General features: G+C 39.7%; 2 protein-coding genes across 2 annotated transcripts in view; both read left to right on the top strand.

Annotated features, from left to right (window-relative positions):
• The first annotated feature begins 2078 nt into the window (after positions 1-2078).
• Positions 2079-3923, top strand: LOC100014294 (probable E3 ubiquitin-protein ligase TRIML1). The gene has a single exon (XM_056815568.1). It carries the CDS (start codon positions 2079-2081, stop codon positions 3459-3461), a length of 1383 nt encoding a protein of 460 aa, XP_056671546.1. The 3' UTR covers positions 3462-3923.
• A 3388-nt stretch (positions 3924-7311) lies between these two features.
• The window catches only part of BLM (BLM RecQ like helicase), a 68452-nt gene continuing 57577 nt past the window's right edge, over positions 7312-18186 (top strand). The window contains exons 1-5 of the mRNA XM_007479294.3: positions 7312-7430; positions 8085-8202; positions 8492-8684; positions 13659-13760; positions 16197-16882. Coding sequence (XP_007479356.2) covers positions 13663-13760; positions 16197-16882 — 784 coding nt within the window. The 5' untranslated portion in view covers positions 7312-7430; positions 8085-8202; positions 8492-8684; positions 13659-13662. The remainder of the gene's footprint in view (positions 7431-8084; positions 8203-8491; positions 8685-13658; positions 13761-16196; positions 16883-18186) is intronic.

Consider the following 18186-nt stretch of genomic DNA (forward strand, 5'->3'; position numbering starts at 1 on the left):
CAAACTGCCTTCTCCCTGGCCACATTCTTCTCTGGAATTTTTCTGATTGACAGATCTTCAAAGTTCCATGGCTTGCACTTGCTTACAAGTCTTCCTGTAGCAGTAATCAGTTTTTTTACACTGTTTTTGCAAAAGTTTTGTGGTTGCATTTTGAACTTTTTTATTGCATTCTTTTATACTTTATAGTTTGTATTTGTGTTCAGAAAATTTTCTTGTTTGTTTTGTTTTTGCAAATGTTTGCATTTTGTTTTGATCTTTGTAACTGTTTATTATAAATTTTTTTCCTTTCCTTTCCCTAGTTCAATTCCTTAGAGTAAGGTAGTATAGGACTAGGATAAGGTAAGTGAGTGTAGACTGTTATTTTGGAGTAAGACTTTAGAATAGGAATATGATAAGGAGAATTAAGTTTGTTGGTGCACAGACACCAAAGCATTTTTTTCAAAATGAGTTTTGATCTGTGCAAAAAGATGGAATGTTATGAGGGAAGGAGAGAAATGGGTTGCAAACAGGTAACAGAGGAGAGTTTGCAAAGAGGGAGTGTACTGGACCTTACTACATGCTGTGGAAGTGCATAAACTGTTCTGGAATGTGGGGATTGGATAAAAGTGGACATCAGGAGTGACTGGGGGGGGGGGTATTTGGGATTTCCTGTTGCTGAGAGAGCCTGAAGCTAAAACTTCCTCCTCCTTGCAATCTTTGTGAGCTGAGGGGGGAGTTTGTTTCCTATCCTTTTGAAGCCAAAGCTATCAACTCTGGTGACCTGTTTGGAGAAATCCTCCATACTTTGTGATCCACTCTTGTTTTCTATCAACTGAGAGAGTGTTCCTATCTGCTCTGAAGATCTGTGACTGGAAAGCCAGTGAACATGACTGTTGTGGGAAGGCCTACAGTCATTTTAGGCCTAACTGGCCAGGGTTGAAACCTGAGAGAGAAACTACTAAACTACTTTGAAGAACTGTACACCTTACAAAAATTTATCTGAGAGGATTGTAGTGTCAGGTAGTCTGATAGCCAAGGAATTTAGGTAGCCAGTGTAGGGATTTTTTGGAGCTAAAAGAGAAAGGAAGAAATAAATTTGCAAAGGGGGAAATAGCTAGATCTCTTAGATTAGAGTATCCAAATTCCTTAATCCAATTGTATTTAAAATAAACCCTTGTCCTGGTTTAAATCTTTCAAAGAGTCTAAATAGCATGCTGGCCACTGTGAGGCCTTCACTGTGGGTTACCAAGAAACTATCAAAACCTTGGTATTTCACTATTAACAAAACCATCAATCCAGACTATCCTCCTATTTCACAGGGAAAGGATGTGGAACTCCAAAGGCCCGTGCAAAAAAAAAACAAAACAAAACAAAAAACTGTCCTTCCACCTCATAGGGAAAACCTAAAGCGCTCCTGGGGAGTCCTAAGGAAAAGCACTCATGCTGTGATAACTGACTCCACAGGCCCAAAGTCCCAGACTTCTCTTGACCTCAGCCCCACTGACAGCTTTTTCAGTCCCCTAAAGAAAGCAAGTGCCAAAGGATCACTTCCCCTTGCTTCAGGGCACATAGAAAGAAAGGCAAGAAGACATCTAATACTGGGGAGACTAGCAGGGAGGAGGCCTTCTCAGCTTCCTGAGAATGCAGCCCTGACACTAATTGCAGAGCAGGGCCAGGAGACCAAAGGTGTGAACCCAGCTACCAAGCCCCCTTTGGTGTGAACCCAGCTACCAAGCCCCCTTTGGTGTGAACCCAGCTATCAAGCCCCCTTTGGTGTGAACCCAGCTATCAAGCCCCCTTTGGTGTGAACCCAGCTATCAAGCCCCCTTTGGTGTGAACCCAGCTATCAAGCCCCCTTTGGTGTGAACCCAGCTATCAAGCCCCCTTTGGTGTGAACCCAGCTATCAAGCCCCCTTTGGTGTGAACCCAGCTATCAAGCCCATCTTGGTGTGAACTCAGGGGCAGAGCCCAGGGAGCTATAAAAAGGAATGCAAGCCAAGGAACTGCTCACCTGAGAACTGCTCACTTGGGAGATCAGCCCAGGAGCTGGAGCCTCTGGAGAGTCTTGCCAAGACAGGGAGAAATCAAGTCCCAGAGAGATGGATGTCAGTGAGATGACTGAGAAGCTCAGTTCAGAACTGACCTGTTCTATTTGCTTGGATCTCTTCACCCAGCCAGTGACCCTTGACTGTGGGCACAGCTTCTGCAGAGAGTGTGTCCTTCGGAGCTGGCAGGAAGCCCAAGTCCCATGGACGTGCCCGCTGTGCAGGGCTAGCAGTAGGCCCAGAGCCTTAGAGTCCACCCGGGTCCTGGAGGACCTGACCAGCATCAGCAGGCAGCTGAGACTTCCTGGAGACATGTGTGGCCAACACCAAGCCGTTCAGAAGCTCTTCTGTGAAGATGACTTCAGCCCCCTCTGTGTCTCCTGCTTACTCCCCCAAGAGCACGAAGGTCATCGTGTGTATCCCCTGGAAGAGTCTGCGGAGACATTCAAGGGCCAGCTGCAGGAAGCCCTGGGCCAGGCCAGGGCCCAGGAGAGAGAGGCCCACGTGCTGCTGGAGCAGGAGAGAGCCAGGAGGCTGAGGTGCCGTAGGGAGGCCGCCATTCTGAAGCGGGTCATCCTGCCCGAATACATCAAAACTCACCTTGTCTGGACAGAGGACCAACAACAGGATCTCCTGGACATAGAAAAGAGAAGGAATATGAATAGATTAAGGGCCAGTGAGGCCAGAATCTCTCGCTATGTCCAAAGCCTAGAGAAGATGACTGAGGAGCTGGAGAAGACTTTGGAGCAGCCCCTGGTGGAGATGCTCCTGGCTGGGAGGAGCACTTTGCAAAGGAGTCGGGAGCTGCTGCTTTGCTGTCCAGAGCCTGCTGCCCTATGCTGGACTCTGTGTGGAATCACTGGAATGAGGGAGCTCCTACTGGTCTTTCAAAGCCACATCAGTCTGGATCCAAGAACAGCCCATTCCAGTCTCATCCTTTCTGAAGATCTGAAGAGCGTGAGGCTTGCTTTCCACTGGAGGGACCTACTGGCCAACCTGCAAGGAGAGGCAGAGTGTCCTCTTATTGTGCTGGGTGCTCAGAGCTTCACCTCAGGGAGACATTATTGGGAGGTGGAGGTAGGAAGCAAGATGGAGTGGGAAGTGGGCATCTGTAGAGAGCCAGGAAACGACCAGGGCAGCATCCATGGGGGCGTGCTCTCCCTTGCCCACCTCAAAATGAGAAACCAATTCAACCTGTGGCTCTCTCACACCATGGGAAACCCTGACGACACAGGACCACTGCACAGGCTGGGCATTTTCCTCCACTACGAAGAGGGACACCTGTCATTTTACAATGTGACCCAGGGCTGCCTGATCTACGCCTTTCCCCCAGTCACCTTCCAAGGTCCTCTCAGGCCTTTCTTCTCTCCTGGCCTTATCCATGAAGACAACCAGCCCAGCTCTGTCACCATATGTCCACTGAGCCCTCATTCCTGAGGGAGCTCATGCCCTTCCACCTTGCCTAGGCTCTGAGGCTCCATTCAGGGAAAGGATCCATCATGTGAAGAATTCATGACTGAGAAGGTTGGGGACTGGCAAGTAACACCCAGAGATTGCAACAGGAAGAAAATGCACCAGAGAGCTACCAATGGAAAAGGAAAAACAAAACCACAAAAAAAGGGGCGAAGAGATCTGGAGAACAATTTTGGGAATGGCCCCGAAGGGCTCTGAAATTCTGCTTGCCTGCTGATTCTGCCACACTCTGCCTAAGTCCTGATGCCCAAGAGATCACAAGAATAGGTGGGAGGCTGGGGACAGATTTCTACAAAAACATTAGGAGCAGCTCTGGTGGTGATAGGAAAACTACAATAGGAAATGGAGAGCCACTTCCAGCAGTTGGAGAATGGTGGAACCAGGTGGTGCTACATCATTGTGCTGAAATGGGAACAGTGCTCAAAAACATGGGGACATGGGGAGTGTTCAAGAAAAACCTGGAAAGACTGACAGGGACCGCTGAGGAGTGAAGTCAGCAGAGCCAGGAGAGCAGTGAGCAGGAAACCAGCCAATACTCTCCAAGCAACAACTGGGCTCTTCCCTGGCAGGGCAGTCAAGCGAGGCCATGTACTCAGGGTGGAAAGGGCTTTCCACCACCAGAGAGAGGTCCAATGACATTGGAATGTATAGGGAAGCCTAACATTAGCCAACTGATTCCCACCAAGGGATTTTCTTTACCTATTCTCTTCCACAGCACCAGAAATATGGACACAGCACCTGCATAAGGGATACCAAATTGCTTCCTGCCTCAGGGAGAAACCAAGGGTAACAGGGTGTAACAGTTAAAAATTAGGGAAACTGAGGCAGGTAGAAATTAGTTTCTCTCTGCAAGGAGTATTATATTTTTATGAGGTTTATTAAAGGTTAAGGATTAAAAAAAATACAGAATAAGAAAGCACATACCTAGACCAGAGAGGCCTAGACAGGATAACCTCACATCATGAAAGAGACGCGTCTGCTCCAGAAGTCCAAAAGAGCCCAAGCCTATTCACAACCAGGTTTAAATACCCCATCTCGCTCTCGGCCCAGATGAGAATTCAGTGAGATTAGAGGGCATTCTGGGGAAGTGGAGCAAGGATTTCTGGGGATTGAAGACCTGGATTCAAGTCTATTTTTACAAGGGAAAGGATGTAGAACTCTGAAGGCCCATGCCAAAAACCCTCCTTTTGCCTAACATGGTGAAAGAGAAAACCAAAAAGCACTTCTGGAGAGTCCTGAGGAAAAGAACCCATGCTCTGAAAACTGCATCCATAGACCCAAAGCCCCAGACTCCTCTTGACCTCAGCCCCACTGCCAGCTTTTTTAGTCCCCCAAAGAAAGCAGATACTAACAGAGCACTTCACCTTGCTTCAGGGCACAGAGAAAGTGTGGAGATTGGATTTGGATCTCCCCTGATTGTAACAATGAAGGTATTTAGCTCTTCCTTGATTGTGAAGATTAAATTGTAATCCCCTATCTAATTTTAGATTTTAATGCTCAAAAATGTAAGCATTGTACTTAAAGTTGAGTATGAAGAGCTACCCATTTGGGATTTTAACCACAAAAAGATATGAACACCCATTTCATACTCTGAATGGGAGGTCTGTGACCCATGTGTGAAAAAGTGGGCAGTCCTGGAGTAGAGTATCGGCTGTGATTGGTAGACATAAAAATTTAGGGGAAGTGGCGCAAGAGAAAAAGGCCTTTAAAAGTGGAAACAGAGACACACTTGGAGTGAAGACTCACCACTTGGAGTGGAACCTCTTGTAAGAAGCAGTTCTACTAGAGTTAAGGCTAATAAAGAATCTGCTGATTGAACTGTCACATGGTGAGTGTAAAGGCTGACTTCATTTCCTCAGCCTTTTTGGAGGCATCAGCCTCCAGAAAGGCCCATCATCTTGAGATTCCTTTTCTCTGGATGGGGCCTTTGAATTCCAACCTGGCTCAGAGGAAGCTGGAGCTCTCACATTCTCTCTTTCCCTTTTTTTCTCTTTCTTTCTTCCTTAATATCTTCCCCTCTATTGTAAAATAAACTACCATAAATTCCATTCTGACTTTAGTAATTCATTTTTGGGATTTAGTAATTAAATTCCTGGCTACCAATTAAACATATTCAGTCCACCCATAAATTTAACAAAAGGAAGGCAGGAAGACACCCAATGGTGGGGGGGTGGAACTAGTTGAGGCCAGGCCCTCTCAGTCTCCTCTGAATGCAGCCTTGACACCAACAGCAGCAAGAGTTAGAAAGAGTAACTCCATTTATAATCACTCTAGATAATATAAAATATTTAGGAATCTATCTGCCAAGACAAACACAGGTATTATATGAACGCAAGTACAAAACACCCTTCACATAATTAAAACTAGATATAAATAATTGGGAAAATATCAATTGCTCATGGGTAGGACAAACTAATGTATTAAAAATTATAATCCTACCCAAATTAATTTACTTAATCAGTGCCATACCTATCAAACTACCAAGAAACTTTTTTTTAATAGAATTGGAACAAATTATAACAAAGTTCACCTGGAAGAACAAAAGATCAAGACTATCAAGGGAAATAATGAAAAAAAACTGTAAAGGATAGATGCCTAGCATTACCAGATCTTAAATTGTATTATAAAGCAGTGATCATCAAAACAATTTATTACTGGCTAAGAAACAGAAGGATGGATTAATGGAATATACTTGGGGTAAATGACCTCAGCAAGCTAGTGTTCGATAAACCCAAAGATCTCAACTTTTGGGACAAGAACTCACTATTTGACAAAAACTGCAGGGAAAAATGGAAAACAGTATGGGAAAAATTAGGTTTCGATCAACAGATTACACACTATACCAAGGTAAATTCAAAATGAGTAAATGACTTAAATATAAAGAGGGAAATTATAAGTAAATTGGGTTAATATAGAATAGTATACATGTCAGATCTAAAGGAAAGGAAAGAATTTAAGACCAAGCAAGAGAGAAAGAACATTACAAAATGTAAAATGAAAGATTTAGATCATATTAAGTTAAAAAGGTTTTGGAAAAACAAAAGTAATGCAAACAAAATTAGAAGGAAAAAAGAAAGTATCAAACTGTGAAAAAAAATGTATAATAAAAACCTCTGACAAAGGTCTAATTTCTCAAATTTATAAGGAACTAAGTCAAATGTACAAGAAATCAAGCCATTCCCCAAAAGATAAATGGCCAAGGGATACGAATAGACAATTTTCAGACAAATAAATCAAAACTATCAATAATCACATGAAAAAGTATTCTAAATTCCTCCTGATTAGAGAAATGCAAATCAAAACAACTCTAAGGTACCACCTCACACCTAGCAGATTGGCTAACATTACAGCAAAGGAAAGTAATAAATGTTGGAGGGAATGTGGCAAAACTGGGATACTAATGCACTGCTAGTGGAGTTGTGAATTGATCCAAACATTATGGAAGGCAATTTGGAATTATGCCAAAAGAGCTTTAAAAGAATGCCTGCCATTTGATCCAGCAATATCACTATTAGTTTTGTCCCCCAAAGAGATAAGTTAAAAGCATTAGACCAAAATATTCATAGCCTTACTCTTTATGGTGGCAAAAAAAAAATTGGAAAATGAGTTGTCCCTTATTTGGGGAATGGTTAAACAAATTATGGTATATAATAGTAATGAAATACTATTGTGCTAAAAGGAATGTTGAACTTGAGGATTTCTACATGAACTGGAAGAACCTCCATGACTGATGCAGAGTGAAATGAGCAGAGCAGATCCAAGAGAACTTTGTACCCAGAAAGTGAAACATTGTGTAATAATCCAATGTAATGGACTTTACTACTAGTAGCAATGCAATGATCCAAGAAAATCCTGAGGGACTTATGAAAAAGAATGCTATCTATATCAAGAGAAAGGACTGCGGAAGTAGAAATGCATCACTTGTCTATATAGGTACATGATTTGGGTTGTGGTTTTAAAAGATTGCTCTATTGCAAATTGATTAATATGGAAATAGGTATCAAATGATAACATTTGTATAACCTAGTGGAATTGCTTGTCAATTCTGGGAGGGGAGAGGGAAAGGGAAATAAAATGAATCATGTAAATATGGAAAAATATTTTTAAAAAATAAAAATAAAGAAGTTATTTTAAGGATCAAAGATAATATTTGTAAAGTGCTTTGCAAATCTTTAAGCTCTAGATAAATCCTATTATTATTTTAGTAGTTTGAGATTGACCTGATAGATTTGATATCTGTAAATTGTGGATCTTACAAACATTTTCATTTTCATGCAAGGAAAACTAAGCATTGTAATCATCTGGGTCACCTAACTTGCACAACTGCCATATTGGTGAGTTTTTGCACTGTTATTCCATGTTGACAGCACAAGTTCTGAATTGCAGTGAGCTACGAATTTTCCCTAACACAAAGCATGGCAGTATACTAAAACTCACTAATGTAAGGCAGGAAGAGCACTGTAACTGGAATCAGGAGGATCCCAGCTTTAAATCCTAAGATCTTACAATAACATGTCTATGTCACTTCAGCTTGCTGAGCCTCAGTTTCCTCATTTGTAAAACGAAAATATCTATGCTTCCACCCAGGGTTTGTGAATGAATCAGGACGATGTAAAGTTCTTTCCAAACTTCAAAGTACGATATTGAGATGAGTTACTATTATCAGAGGCAGAGGTGAGAAGGGACAAATACAAAGAGATAAAATGTAAGTTGGTTATGAGACCGTCTTCCTTAATTCCTCAGGTCACAATTTGTTTGTTGTTTCTTTTCCACTGTATTTCAAGGAATACTCAGAACTTCCTAAATAAACAAGGCCGAGCCACGTTTTAAGAACCACCCAATCACAAGTAACGAGACGAGAAAGGGTAGGACCTTTATAGGCCCCTCTGGCCGCTACAAAACGCAATTTCCGGCGCTCGAGTCAACTCTTTCCACCTGGTAGGCAATTCCTAATCATGTGATTCATGGACCGCCTTCTTTTCTGCTCTCCTCAGTGGCCGCCCATTTGCTTCCGTCTCGGATGGGGCGTTACCATGTCTAGAGAGCAATGCTATTGGCCCGCTCCCACGACAGTAAGCCAATTGGCGAACGACCTTCCAACGCGCGAAACTGTTCGCGTTTTGTCCTGGGGATCTTTTGCCGTGTTTTTTCCGCCTTTAACGACAGTGGCTGCTGAACCTCCACGCGGTGAGTTTGTGGGTGCAACTTGGGTAGGAAGAGCTCCTGTACCGTTAAGGGAAATATTCTCCTGGTGTGGCGGGACTTTTTTGCCGGGACTTGCCTTGTCGGGAACGGGGTCGGAGAGCGGAGTGGGAGGGGCTCTCGGAATCTTCAAGGCCAACCTTACCTTCCAGAAGGAGACAGTGACACAAGGGCACACAAGTTGTTACCTTGTCCGTTGTACCCACGGTCCTTGACTCCCACCCAGGCCAATGTGACTCTCCTGTTAACGAAATCCCTCCGTTTATTCCTCATAAGAGTTTTCACTCTTTGCAGTCCTAAAGTGAAGATGGGAAGAAGAGTACTGCACTAAGCCTTAGTTTCTGTATCTGTAAAAACCTACTGTTTTCAAGATTTTTTCCAAGTTCATTTATACCGATGATCAGCACTTTATTAAGCTATGAGCTAAGCGATGCTACTGACAAATCTGAAGAACAGGAAGGAGAAAAATGAAAAAATAAGAAAAAGTTTTATTAGAGCAGTGTCTTTGGTTTCTATTTAGACTTATGCAAGCCTGTACCAGTTTCTGCAGCAATGCAGTAATACACCACGTAAAGTATTCATTTTTAACTTAAGAGTTGGCAATGTGCTTTTCCTTGCCAATGGTTGCATATATGTCAAAGATTTGAGGGATAGAGTAGGAATAGAGATTGAACTCCTGATTTCATTACTATGGGGAACTTCCTCCATCAATGCAGATTTTCACCTTCTCTGCAACATAATTGGCATATTAAGAGATGAATAATTTTCCCATGTTTCTACATCCAACAAGTATCAGAGACAAGACTTTGAAATCAAGTAAGTCTTCCTGGCTCTGAGATTGGTTCTCATTATGGAGATAACCTGATATAGTCATAAAATAGTGGACTAGGAATCCATTCCCATCAGATATTATGATGTATTAATGGAGTATAGCCCTGTATCCAAGTTCTACCTCATCCACCAAAGCTATCTATGTAAATTTGGATAGTTCATTTCATTTCTGGTTTTTGTGGGGATTTTTTCCATCCATAAAATGAAAGATTTAGACTAGGTGGTCTTCAGATATTGAAGGCATGATTTCCATGGCAAAAAGTGCATTGTGGTCAGCACAGATGGGCATATTGGAGGAAAGTAGGAGAATAATTCTACACTAGAATCCTACTCTGTTCCTCTTTGTACACGTGACTGTGTATATGTAGGTTCTTAAGGCCTGTGTCAGCTAAGCACAGGTTCTAATATCTGATAGAATCTACTAAGATTGGAAAAACTTAATAGGAGAAGTTCCTAATGGTGATGTTGAAGGTTTGTATATCTCATTCACGGACCTTTCTAACAATTCACATGGTTAGCACCAAGATTATGAATTTTCCCTAAACAGCAATTCATGAAACCATTTATTAAGTTAGAACAGGATCTGAGTCAGTGGTTGCCCATGTGGATGAAATTACTGATCCTTGAAGCAGTAGAATTTCACCAGTAGTTGTCACTAGTGATAGTATTATTTTTAATTTTGCATTTAAACAAATAAATTACTAATGTTTTCTTTATTGCCAAATCTAATGCCCTTTTCTCAATCGTCATCCTTTTCCTGTCTCTACAGCCTTTATCATTGTCAAAATCAAAGAAAAATATCTTCCCTGGGTTTTTCTGGCAATGTTCTCTTGTGATTCTCCTTCATGTTACCCTAGTCAACCAAGAGGGACCTCTCTCTCCTGAGTCTCCCCTGGTCATCCCTCAGTATACTATTTCACTTGGTAATCTCATCAGCTTCTGCATTTTCAGTTTTCATATTTTTTCATATCTTTTCATATCATAAAATCTATGCAATTGCCTTGCATACTTTTTTTTTGCCCAGCCTTAATCTCTCTCCCAGCCTTTGTTCTCATTTGCTTAGGGAATATCTTGTAACTGAATGTCCTATAGCCATCTTAAAATGCTTAGTATAATGTAGGCTCCAACTTCTATAGTAATAACTGGCATTTGCCTTGGCTTCTTTGTGGTGTGATTTAAGTTTTGCCTTAGCTCCTTTTCACACAATTCCAAACCCAGATCTGACTCTGACCCTTGATATAAACCTGACAAGATCCTACCTTGAAGTTATTGGTGGTTGTAATGCCAGAAATTTGTCCAGTTTGCAATAAAACAACTGGGACAGAGCTCCAAGCCTATAACTATTAGTAGAACCTCACTCCCTCCAAGAAATATGATCCCAGAGCTTCCTTATGGTCTGAGACTCCCAGCTTCTCCAGATTACAGCTTTTATTCTTTTCAGTGCTCATCCTTATATGCCTGGACTATCCAGGCATCAGCACATTATCTCATTGGTGGCCCCCAAACTCTTGGTATACCTCCAGTCACGTTGCTACCAAACAATTAGGTGGGTATTTAATAACCAGCCCAACTATAGCCCATCCTCAAGATACCCACTCTGGTGTCTTGTAATAGCTTCTAAATTGAAATGTTTCAATATTAGTTCAAGCCTCTTTTCCAGGTCTGCTTAACATGGATCGTGAGGATGAAGTCATACAGGCCAGAAGGGCTCTTATATCTTGGAACTGAATATATCTTCCACATTGAAGCTTGTTTAACATGAAGGGAAAGACTCATTTCTAGAACCTATTCAACTAGGGCCTATAATTAATTGCTTTTTTATTGTCTATTAATAAATAATCACCAACCCAATGAAATCACATTAAACTAGATAATACTGATTAAAACTAATCAGGTCTAAAATTATTGATTTAAGACAGGCAGGGGTCTACTAAAATAGGATAGGGGTCAAATTATTTTTCACATGGGGCTATTAACAAGCATCTTAGAAGATCATAGGGGCTGTGGTTCCCAACTATTGCCCTAATCTGCCCTTTTGTGGTGGCTTAGGCCTGGGCCACCTAGCTCTGGGGACTGAAGATACTTATGGGAGGGACTTGCTGTGCCTCATGTGCGGTATGCTGGGCACTGGTATCTTCTTGTGTCTTAGGTGGGACTACCTTGATACTGTTGTATTGCTGTACCCTGGGCATGGCTACACTACTTGGGCATCAGTCTTGGCCTTGTCTTGTAGACTAGGAAGGACCATACTTGAGCTTCTACCTTCCTAGCCTCATCTTTGATCAGATCTTCCATAGGATTCTGGTGTGTTTTTTGTTTGTTTGTTTGTTTTCTAGTCCTGCACTGGATAAAGGAGCTTAGAGTGTTTCTCTTTGCTCTTCTCTGTCATTGTTCCTTTTGGTGTATTTTTAAGCTTTTCTGGGCCATTTACAGGAGATCTGAATTTACTTAGGTCCTGTCTAATTTACCATCATCATCACTGCTTTCAGAAAGAGTTGTAAACAAGCAACTCTTAGAATTTATAAGGATTCTGGTTTGAAGAAATAGTTAATCCTACCAGCATTTGGTGGTAGTTGCTCCATTATTAAAAGTATGGAAGTCCTTTGTGACTCTTGGAGTAATCAAAATGTAGAGGATTTGGGAAATTCCTACTTTGTGCCAAGCATTATATTAGACTCTAGAGATACAAATACAAAGTATAAAACAATACTTTCAAGGAGCTCCATAAGTGATTTAAACTCTTGAGATTAAACTGCTGAATTAGGCTTTTCATCATGTTTTATGGTATGAAAGACTTACAAAGAAGAGGATCTGGGGAATCACAGATGTACAGAACTTATAGCTGACCCTAATGGGTGCAAAATCAGGAGGTTCTTTGAGGAACTGAGAAATTAGGCTATCACAAACATGAGATTTAACTAATGTTAGTTCTTGCCCAGAATATTTCTGCATGCCTGATTAGCACCCCATCCAAACAACTATCAGAACAAAGTACAAGAAGAGGAAGTACAAGTCACTTGCTGATAAGGGTTGTGAGAATTTGGAATTATTAGCACTTTTAGTTAAAATTAGATTTTTGTTTAATGCAACTGCCATATGTATTCAAGGCAGTATACTAGGGTGTATTAAAGATAAAAATAGAAAAAAGTCCTCACCTTCATGGAGTTCTATTAAGTACTTGAAGTCATGAATTAAGAATTAAATCTCTTAAAATTTTTCAAAACCATTTTCTGTTAGTAAGCATGATTTTCTTTTGACACTAAACTCTAGCAATAAGCACTTGATATTTAGAAAATATTAAATATGTTTTGTTAAATCTTTTTTTGTGTTGAAGTCTTCTGGGCTATGTTCCTTAAATCTGTCTTTAATAAACCATTGTTACCACTGACTATGATTTCTTCTTTGTTCCTTGATTTTACCTCCACCCAAGAAATATATACTCTCTTCCATTATTTAATTAGACTTTTCGATTTCTTTTTGTTTTGTTTTATTTTTCTCCTAACCCTCTCTACTTATTTGTATCCTAATGATGCTTCAAGAATCTCTAGTTTTGCTGGTAAAGGTACTCTTGGCAACATAGATCTTAATTCTTCCCCTATCCTAACATGCTGTCTACAAATTTAACCAAACTGGGGTCCATTTAAAGTATATTAACTATATTTCTAGGCATATAACTTGAAGTCTTTCTAGCTTAAGAGCCTCTAGAGCAGGGAACACCAAACTACTACTAATGGCTCAAATGCCATCCATGGTCTGTTTTTGTATACATGGCTGGTAAAGTAAGAACGATTTTACTTTTAAAAAAATATAAAAACCATTCTTATTAAGGCTCATAAAGTGGCCAGCTGGGCCTACATCTACTGACCCCTATTCTAGAGCATATATTGCCTCTTCTATAATGAGGCATCAAAGTAGGACATTAGTGCGTGAATAATATTATGACATCTTAAAGTTTATAACGTATTTTCTCTACATCTTAACATGGTACAAAAAGAAGCATATTATCACTCTGGATACTTTAGAAAGATTGGGTTTGAAGGTCAGTAGTTCCTGCATCTTTTCCCTCCCATCTTATAAATACAGTGATAAATATGGAACACTTGATATCACTTCTTTCTCTTCATCTAGGATTATGGCTGTTATTCCTCAGAATAATCTGCAACAGCAACTAGAGCGTCATTCAGCCAAAGAAATTCAGAATAAATTAAATGTTCTGAGACCCAAATCTACGTAAGTATTATGGTCTGTTATGCCATTACATGAAAGGTAATATGGTAAAGAGGATAGGACTAAAATTAGCCTGGGAGCCAGAAAGATCAGAGTTCAGTTCCTGCCCCTGACACACACTGGCCATGTCATAACTTCTCAATGCAATAGACAGCTCCCTAAGACTATAAGCTGCAAAGAAGGTGCTACTCTACTTTAGTAGGGGGACGACTCATCTGGGAGTTCACTATATCAATGAGATCACAAGGCCAGTCCCTATCCCTATGAGATACAAGATGATACAAATCCATGAAATCCTAGAATTTTAATACCGAAAAGAATCTTAGATAAAAATCATTTAGTATAACCCCATTGTTTATACACAAGGAATGGAAGGTACAGAGTCAACTTGTGATTGACCTAATATACACCTGCTCAGTGTAGATCAGTGCCTAGATGCTTAGAGTTTTTTAAAACCCTTATCTTCTGTCTTAGAATCAATACTAAGTATCAATTCTAGGGCAGAAGATCCTTAAGGAATAGACAATTAGGGTTAAGTTGGCTTGTTCAGGGATCATGTAGAGGAAGTATTTAAGGCCAGATTTGAACCTGACTCCTCTGGGCTCCAGACCTCTATCCACTGTGCTATCTGCCTGCCCTGAATCCATTATTCTGCATCTCAGTCTTCTTTGGTCTCAACTCACTTCTTCACCATTTTATCCTTTATTGTCTTTGTTAATGTAGAAAATGTTTTGGCTAAACAATTTGCAATTGATTTGAATTTGAAACTTTTGCAAAAAGTTGAACAATACTGACTTGTAAGAACTAATTCAAGGTAATTCTCTCAGAGAACTTCCATTTCTCTCTGACCATTATTTTCTAAGACTCTGCATCAAGTCTGAATGTCCTTCTCCTTCCCTCACCCTCCATTTCTGTCCTGATCTTCATTCATTCAAAGGAGAGTCAGGTTAATGTTGTTAATAACTTAAATGCAGAGGCTTTATCTGGAATCTTTCCAATCTCTAAAATATTAGCAGGCCAAACTTATTATAATTGGCTGGCTAGTACTTGAAATTTTTTTGCCTCTATTTCTATATATCAGTTCAAATCTAGAACATTGAATTATTATTTTTTAAACCCTTCCCTTCCATCTTAGAATAAATACTGTATATTGGTTCCAGGACCTCCCGTCTCTAGGCCTGGCTCTTAATCCACTGAGCCACCCAGCTGCCCCCTGAATTTTTTTTAAGAGATTAAACTATAAGTTTTTGTTCTGTTTTGTGGTGTTCTATATTAGGACATTTGATAAGAAAAATTACCTGTTGGGGTTTTATTTAATAAATATCTTTAGTTATTCTTCAGTAGAATAATGAAAAGCCCTGAATTCAGAATTAGAAGATGTAGGTTTAGATCTTGGCTGCCTCTACCTCCTAATACTTCCGTCACCTTAAACATATCACTCGACCTCTTGATGCCTTACTTTTCTCTAAAAAAAGGGGAAAGGTCAGGAAATGATCTTGGAGATCTAATTAACTGCATTTTTTGTTTGTTTGGGGTAGTTAAGCTTGACTTAACGTTAATATGTTTGTTTCTTAGGACTTTTTTTTAATCATACCTTCTGTCTTAGAATTGATAATAAGTATCAGTTCCAAAGCAGAAGAGTGATAAGGGCTGGGCAGTTGGGGTTAAGTGACCTGTTCAGCATCATACAGCTAGGAAGGGTCTGAGCCCAGATTTAAACATAGGACCTCCTACCTCCAGACTGGTGCTCTATCCACTGAGTTCCCAACTGCCCCTGTTCCCTAGGACTCTTATATAAAACTTGTCAGAGATGTTTATTTTTAAATATTAAAACTTTGTAAATAAATAGAGTTAAAGGTACTAGTGGGCTATTAAAATAGCACTGTGAACTGAAATCCTCTAACAGCTGCATTTTAGCCAGTAGTTTCATATTCCTCTACAAAATCTGTACCAGGGCTAGCAAAAAAAATGGCTAGAGTTTCTTTGATTTTGTTCTGCTCATCCTCAGAAAGAGGTGTTAATTAATGAGAACAAAATACCAAAAGACTCAGAAAAGTGGACTCAAAGGCCTTGCTTGTAAAATAAATGATCAACTCCCAAACAGTCCCAGAGGTGGTATGACAGTGGCTAGAAGTTCTGCCTTTGGCAACTTGCTCTCTGACCTTAAGGAAGTTACCATCTCTCTTTGTCTTGAGCATCCAGCTCTTATAGTACAATAAGGTTAGAAACCAAAAATCTTTTCAAAAAGCCAGAATTGGATAGTGAATGTATTGTCTTAGATTATTAAATAGATTTTAAAGAAAACATATCAGGGAGGATGATACGATATTGGTAAAAATTATATTTTAAAACTTAACTAGGAATATCTTGTTTTTCTTTTAAAAATAAAATGTGTTGTCTTTTATGGGGATGTTAAAATAATATAATATACCTTTTCAGAGGTTTCACTTTTAAAAAGAAAATACCTCCTGGCAACAGTGTTACTCATGCTCCTGTGTTAGGCGATAAGGATGTTAATGTTACTGAGACCTTTCCTCTCAGTAAGGCTTTCTTCAATGCCAAGAACCAGCAGACAAGTATCAGTGACTCCTCAGAGAAAACTTCAAAAGCACAGCAAATCCAGAAGTTTTGTTCAAACCAGATATTGTTAAATTCTTCAAAGAACACCCAGGAAACATCAAAAGTTTCACAACCTCCTACAAAAGAAAACTGTGTCAAAAAGGAATTGTGTAAAGATTCTAAGATATTAGAAACAAATTCTTCATTTGACTCCATCCTTGTCAATGACTGGGATGACATAGATGACTTTGATACTTCTGGCAATTCAAAAACTTTTACTACACCCTCCAGAACTCATTTTACAAAACTAAACAATACTCAGAGATCAAAAACGGATAAAAATAACCTATCTAAAACACAGACAAGTGGGAAGAAAATTGATCCAGAGCTTTTGAATTTTCCATCTGGTAAAAGCAGACAAGTGGAATTGACTAGAAAAGAGTTGCCTGAATCAGAAGAACTAAATAGTCCTGTGATTTGCCTTGATGATTATGTTTCCGAAGAGGTTAGGAATGAAGATATTCAAGAAAGTCATGCTTCAAAAACTCATCTGTGCAAGGAAAGAGGTAATGATTGTCATAGAACCTTTTCTATCAATATGTTAATTATATTTTAGGCTTATAAAATATTAGACCTGGATGGAGATCTATGCTAACTCTGAAGAAATTAATTCCTAGAGTCCTAACTATATCTTAGCTATTGTTTCCATTAACCTTTCAATGTCTAATAAATTACTGCATAATCAACAAAAATATATTAATGCACAGAGTATATGTTAGGCACTTGCAAGTGAGTCTCAGGAGAATGTAGAAAGTTTCAGTAAAACATGGTCCCTTCCCTTGAGGAACCATGGTCAAGAAGGAGAAGATGACATAGATTGCTCAAATATATAATAGTACATGCTACAAATTACAAAATAAAGCATTACATGAGGCCTGAGGGAAAAGATAATTAGGAGAGAGAAGGTCTAGTAACTCATCCTGGAAGGTTTCCTGGAGGAAGATGCATTTGATTTCAAAAAGATTTGAATTAGGATACTGGAAAGAATTCCAGACATTGGTGGTTAGTGGCGGAAGGGTCAAGGTAAAAAAGAATACTACTTTGATTAGAGTAAAGTATAGAGGACAGTATCTGATAAAGTTAATATGATAGGGTGGTGTCAGATTTTTGAGTGACAGAGGAAATGAATTTGGTAATCAGTAGGTAGCCACTAAACATATTTTAAATAGATTTTTAAAATTTGTGCTCAAGGAATGTTCCAGTGGTATCTATAAGAAGGCTGTTTCCTTGGTTAAAGCAGGCAGCTGTTGTAGTGACAAGAGAAAGGATCAATGAGAGATGTTGCAGATTAAGCTTCATCAGCACCCATTTATTTAATTATATATCATTCCTAAGTAGACAACTCCTAAAACAATATACTTAGACTTAGAATCTCTTGCAAAGCTCCAGATGTTCATTTTCTCAGCATGTCTAAAACAGAAAATGATATCTTTTCTCCAATACCCACCCCTTTTCTGAATTTTCCTGTCTCTAATAAGGGCACCAGCATCCATCTAATCACTTAGTTTCTAATCTTGGCATGTCCTCAACTGCTAACCTTCCTGTACCTCTTGTATTTAGTCAGTTGTAAATTCTTCTCAGTTCTACCTCCACAACATTTCTCAAATCCCTCCCTTTCAACTTAGAGTTGCCATCTTACTTCAAGACTTGTAATAGCTTCCATTTTGCTTACCTGGCCTCATCTCTCTTCTTTAACTCATCCTTGACACAGCAGTTATTCTCCTAAATAAAAAATCTGACAGTATCTCTCCCTTGCTCATTAACCTCCAGTTCAGCAGATTCCCTGTTATCTCTAAAATCAGACATACTT

The sequence above is a fragment of the Monodelphis domestica genome, chromosome 1, assembly GCF_027887165.1.
Source record: "Monodelphis domestica isolate mMonDom1 chromosome 1, mMonDom1.pri, whole genome shotgun sequence".
Lineage (NCBI taxonomy): Eukaryota > Metazoa > Chordata > Mammalia > Didelphimorphia > Didelphidae > Monodelphis > Monodelphis domestica.